We start from the raw sequence: 6307 nt of genomic DNA, 5'->3' as shown, positions 1-6307 counted from the left end.
ACATATATATACTCCTTCAACCGCTCCATAACTTCACCACATTCACATCCATTTTCTACTTCCATTGATTTTTTCTGCTTTTCTCATCTGGGTCTTGTATTAATTTTGTTCAAAAAATGGTGCGTTGTAGCAACAATTTAGTCGGAATTCTAAACATAGTAACATTTCTAATATCAATCCCAATTATAGCCGGAGGAGTATGGCTTTCACGTCAAGCAAACACAGAGTGCGAAAGATTTCTCGAAAAACCCATTATAGCATTAGGAGTTTTTATACTCTTAGTTTCACTCGCCGGTATAATCGGTTCTTGTTTTAGGGTTTCGTGGTTACTTTGGGTTTACTTACTCGTTATGTTTTTGTTGGTTTTGTTGCTTTTTTGCTTTACGATATTTGCGTTTGTTGTTACTAATAAAGGTGCTGGTGAAGTAATTTCGGGTAAAGGATATAAAGAGTATAGATTTGGGGATTATTCTAATTGGTTGCAGAAAAGAGTTGATAATCATTGGAGTAGAATTCATAGTTGTTTACAGGATAGTAAGATTTGTCAAAGTTTGATTGAGGGATCGAATACTAAAGCTGATGATTTTTTCAAGAAACATCTCTCTGGTCTTCAGGTATATTTACTTTAACTTTTTGATTTTTAATTTAATCTGGTTCTTACTGTTTACACTTGATTGTTTTAGTCCAAATTGTCAGTTTTTATGTGTGTGTGTGTATATGTTTGTGTATATACTTGATTTTTGTTGTACGGTTTTTGTTCTAGATCTGGATAGAAGAGGTTATGTTGCTTGAACTCCTCAAAAAATGCTTTCGGTGCGTGTCAGATCGTTCAAAATTAGTGTATTTTTGGAGGATCTGACACGGGTCCGGCAATTGTTTTTTTAGATAGTTCGAGCAATATAGGTTTTATGTTGCTCGAACTCTTCAAAAATGCTTCTGGGTGCGTGTCACATCGTCCAAAATTAGTGCATATTTGGAGGATCTGATACGGGTGCGGCAACATTTTTTTGAGAGTTCCAGCAATATAGGTTTTTGGTTTCGTATCTGGTTTTGTTTGTGAATTTGGGGTTTTGGTCAGAAATTGAGGGTTTGTGTTAGGTCATGCAAACTGCTACTTTTGTTCATACTTCTTGCTGTGTTGATTAATGATCTATAGGTAAACATATAATTACATGGTGACTTTATCTCTAGTTAGTTATGAATTTTTTTGTTTGACTTTATGTAAAGTTAAAAGGTGTTAGGACTTTGACTCTATTGGTAATGGCTATAATTGCACTTTTTGTCTAAAAGGTTACACCTTTAAAATCATTTAAAGTTGGTTTGGTGAAAATGTTGATAAGCCCTTTTATTCTTCCAAACAGTGCTTTATTTTGACTCTATTGGTAGTGTCTAAAAAGTTGGTTCTTTATGTATAAAAAGGTATACATACCTTTATATATTCATTTCTAGATGTGGTTGTTGAGTTGAAGAGTTGTTCCTTTTTGTTTCCTCTATACAAAACTTAAAGATGCTGTCTTAAAGGTTGAGACTTTTTGTTTAAAGGCAAATACCTTCAAATAAAGAAAAAAGGAGAAATGTTTTTGTACATATATAATTTTTTGAATATCATTGATATTAGAGAAACACCGGTTCAAATCTCAGGTGTGGCATTTATGTATCTTTTTGAATCCGTTTGTTAGAATTTCTAATTCCGCCACTGATATGCTATGTTGTTGGTTGTAAAAATGATCATCAATCCTTTTGCCTTTTCTTGTGGATGGGCTCTTATAGCAATAATTTTTGCTAGAGTCTACTAGTAGTAGTTGAGAAGGGGAGTCTTCACGTAACTGATAAAATTGCCGCCATGTGACCAGGAGGTCATGGGTTCAAGTCGTGGAAACAGCGTCTTGCAGAAATATAGGGTAAAACTGCATATAATAGACCCTTGTGGTCCAGCCCTTTCCGGAACCCCGTGCATAGTGGGATCTTAGTGCATCGGGTTGCCTACTAGTAGTAGTTGCTCTTATTGTATCAATAATTCTGTGATTAAATCTAGTGTTCAACATGCACATGTTAGTTGCCTTTCTTCCCTTGACATTGTGATTGAATCCAGTGTCCAACTCGCACATGTTCAGTTCTTGCTTGGTCCTAGAGTCCTTTTGTCTGTTTCACGTTGTCTATTTATGATATTTCGACGTTGGCTTAATTGGAGCGACATGAACAATAAGGATTCATATAGCTGACTTTAACTTGCATGAGATTCTGTTATAGTAATCGTTGTTGTTGTTGTTGTAGTCTTATTATATGTCTCTGACACGATTAAATATCTTGTAGTCTGGTTGCTGCAAGCCATCAAACGACTGCAACTTCGAGTACGTGAGCCCAACAAACTGGACTAGGACACCGAGCTCATCCCTTACCAATCCAGACTGTACTACATGGAGCAACGACCCGAAAATCTTGTGCTATGGCTGCCAATCTTGCAAAGCTGGGCTATTAGACAACCTCAAGAGTGACTGGAAAAGGGTGGCTGTACTCAACATCATTTTCCTCGTCTTCCTCATCGTCGTCTACTCTATCGGATGTTGTGCTTTCAGGAACAACAGAGAGGACAATGCTTGGAAGCGTTACCCTTGATCCATCTGAGGAACAACAGACTATGTTCTATTGATTTCTGTCGCGTATTATATAGAACTATAGGTCGTTAGTATGAATCTATGATCTTTATTGTACAGAGTATTTCTTTTGCTAGACAATTACTCTGGATTTGGATATATGTGAATTCCTATTATTCATAGAATTCTTATGTTTAGAAGTGATATTCTGACTGTTGGTTTTGGATGTAGATTTTGCTATCTTCTTGATTATGAGTACGTGAATTCTTGATTTCTCTTGGATGTATGTATGGTTGAGATATTTCATGTTCAATTTGCTGGCTTTACTGTGATTTGCCTTGCTCTTATATATTTATTTTTATTTTTGTTTTGTTTTTGATTTCATTTTGATTTACTTTTTCAATTATGTAATTATGATTAATGTGATTTTTGTTCAACAAAAGGACATACAAACATATGAAATGCAGGTTGTGTCAACAAAAAGGACACACAAGTCACAACCACATTTTCTTTCTAAGAATAACAGATTCTATTACGGTAATCAAGTACTGGGTCAAGAAATCTCTCTAACAATTGAAATAAAAAAAATTCGACGATACCAAAAGGGAATCTTACATCAATACTCCAAATAAATTTAACTTATTAACCTCTAGGCATTAATTATAGACTTACCAAAACTAATCAAACACATATAAACAGTGGCGTACGCAGGATTTTTCATAAGCGATGTCACTATTTTAAGAAGTGACCAAATAAATAAATTATTGTAGCAATATCATATTAATAGTAACAAAATTCAAATCATATTAATAAAACACAACTCAAGCATATCATTGAACTCTTTATGATATTTTTTTTTATTTTTTGAAATGTATGCAAAATAACCTGATTAGAATAATACTAAATTTTGTTAAATTTTTTATTATAGAAGGCATTAAACAATAAGTTAAAAGTGTTATAAAACAATAATGAACCCTAGAATCTCTCTAAATATAGACATTCACCATAAATAAAATTCTATTTATAACACTCCCCCTTGAATGTCTATTCAACAGATAATGTGCCTCGTTAAAACCTTAACTAAAATAAAACCCAGTGGGAAAAAAATTCTAGAGAAGGAAAAGAGTACACATATCTACAATACGTCTTTTGGTTGCCTCGTTAAAAACCTTGCAAGGAAAATCCAGTGGGACAAAACCTTGTAAGGGAAAAAGAGTACAACGCGTATTAACTCCCCCTCATGAGAGCATCACTTCACATCCTTAAGCATTTGCATTCCAATCTTGTGCACCATCTTCAAAAGATCTTTGGTAGAGATTTGATGAACAAATCAGCCATATTAACTTGAATGAATATGTTGCACCCTGAAATCATCATTCTTGCTAGAGATGTAATGTCTTCATATAATGTCGTGGAATGACTTTTCAATATCTCCATAGAAGTATTCTCGCTATCACATTATCATGCTTATAGTTATAGCAAGATACATATGTGCACAAATTGCATTTAGGATATGGTACTTCAGGACCAAGAATTGTATATGCTTTAAGCGATTTAAATCCTTCAAGGATTGTCATATAAGCCATACAGTAAACTTTAGATGCATATCAAGTTTTCATGTCATGCTAGACATATAAGATATCGAAAACTGATTGCACATACCATTGACTTTATACTTTCAAGTGTTTGAACTACATGTTCAAAACTACATGTCTTTCATATGAAACCAATTCTATTCGAATTGTTTCTTCAGACTTAAGATCCTCTATATATATATATATATATATATATATATATTTAGCGCTATCATAGATGTCGTCGACAAACATTTTATATCAGTTTCAATATTTTTTCATAAAGACATAACATAGAGATCTCTTCATTCATATTTTCAGGTACCTGAATCTCTCTTGAGATTTTATGAAGTGTTATGTCATGTGATCTTCTAGATCACTTGCCTCCTTTATTATGATCATTTTTGATCATTTGCTCATCTTCTTTATCAAGAAGTTTATTCGAAACCGATTTGTCTATACGCTTTAGCGTACCATAGACTTTGTCCTTCTAGGACTTATTCTAATAGGAGCATTTGTAGTGAGATATAGTTACTTTCTTTGGGTCAGCAAATGCATCTGGCATGCTTTGCAATATATTGCACATGAATTGTCTTTTTATGAACTTCAAGTTCATATTGTTTTATTCGAGATAAATGATAATTCATTCCATGTAACTTTTTCTCAACTGTTGTATCTTGTCTCCCCCTCATGTTAGAAAAACTAACTTGTTTTCTCAACTTTGAGAATCCACCTTTGTGCGTTATGGTGTTAATCAAAATATACACCGCACATCAATAATAATAAGATGAAATTATTTGGTTCCTGACCCTGAACCACTTGTGAGGGGAGAAAATAATATACTTTGGTATATAACGTATATCAAACTAATATAGATAACTTTGTTCTCATAAGCAATTATTTAGCTATTAAGTAGAAGCACTTAATAAATCATTTTGCTAAACCAACTGTGATGTAAACCAACTTATCAAGATGAACTTCTTGAATAGAAAATCTAGAAATTATGCTCGAAATTAAATTATTGAGCAAATTACCTCGCAAAACACCATGTTGCGGGTTATTAATAATCGCACATGTAACCATCTCATAGATGCATCTTATGTGGTATACATGGTGGGTGAATGGGCCCATATTCACCTCTGATATTTCCAGCATTCATGGGATTCAATCCCAATTTTAGTTGGTCAATTAATTAATGAGAACAAGCATTATAAGAGAATTCGTAAAGAACTTTCTAGTTCTTTAATATTTACCCATGTGAATTCTCGTTTATTTTTGCACATCATGCTTAAATTAATATGGCTAAACCAATTATGCCAACTGAATAAATTATCAATATTGATAAACTTCGGATTTACACCATGACGTGTGCAATTATTAATAAACTCCAAGTTTATTATGATATGAGTTTTTATATCAATAAACTTCTCTTTATTGTGTCATTCTTTTGTTTATGTAGTACAAATTGGAGAATAAAGCGGGTAGCTTTTCACATACATATTATCCCGCTACAAGTTGTAGTAATAGAAGATATTAAATCTTTCCTTTATTTATAGTCTCAATATAATCAACCGCTTTCGCGTATACTTTAGAAACTGAATAAGTTTCTTTGAGACTTACTACAACACAATATCTTATTGATAATCAATTTTATTCCTCCAAAATAATAATAATTGGCTCTTCCAGAGCTCTCAATTAATTTTGTACTACCACATATTCATCAACATCCATATGGTGAATATCTCTATTAAAGAGAAAGTTATACCATTATGGTGTCACGACCCAATTTCCAGACCCGGTCGTGATGGCGCCTCTCATGAAGACAAGGCCAGCCAACTAACCCAAATCGTCTCTTAAATATTTATTAAACATAAACGAATAGGTGAATATAGCTTAACAACAATAATAACCAGTATGTACAACCCAACACAACCCGACCGGGGTGTCCCAAGTCACGAGCATCTAAAGAAAACCTTAACACAACTACAGGCCAATAAATATATACAAGTAAAGTTTCTGGAAACAAAAGACAACATCCGGTGCCGCGAATGCTGGCAGTCACCTTGCTCAGCTACAATAATAATACCTTCAATCCGCTAATAACCCGCTACCGGGTGAACGATACCTGCAACTGCACGC

At 33.6% G+C, this 6307-nt stretch overlaps 1 protein-coding gene across 1 annotated transcript; it reads left to right on the top strand.

Moving 5' to 3' along the window:
• LOC109236623 (tetraspanin-8-like) lies at positions 1–2926 on the top strand. Its single transcript, XM_019402816.1, has 2 exons — positions 1–614; positions 2314–2926. The coding sequence occupies exons 1-2, from the start codon at positions 117–119 to the stop codon at positions 2614–2616; spliced, it is 801 nt and encodes a 266-aa protein (XP_019258361.1). The 5' UTR covers positions 1–116; the 3' UTR covers positions 2617–2926.
• Positions 2927–6307: the final 3381 nt, after the last annotated feature.

The sequence above is a fragment of the Nicotiana attenuata genome, unplaced genomic scaffold (assembly GCF_001879085.1).
Source record: "Nicotiana attenuata strain UT unplaced genomic scaffold, NIATTr2, whole genome shotgun sequence".
NCBI lineage: Eukaryota > Viridiplantae > Streptophyta > Magnoliopsida > Solanales > Solanaceae > Nicotiana > Nicotiana attenuata.
This window is presented reverse-complemented; position numbering and strand designations above follow the sequence as displayed.

Excerpts from the sequence above, each read along its gene's own strand:
- LOC109236623 (XM_019402816.1), top strand. The coding sequence starts at position 117 with ATGGTGCGTTGTAGCAACAATTTAGTCGGAATTCTAAACATAGTAACA. Across the intron at positions 615-2,313 it reads AACATCTCTCTGGTCTTCAG|TCTGGTTGCTGCAAGCCATC; the intron begins GTATATTTACTT and ends AATATCTTGTAG.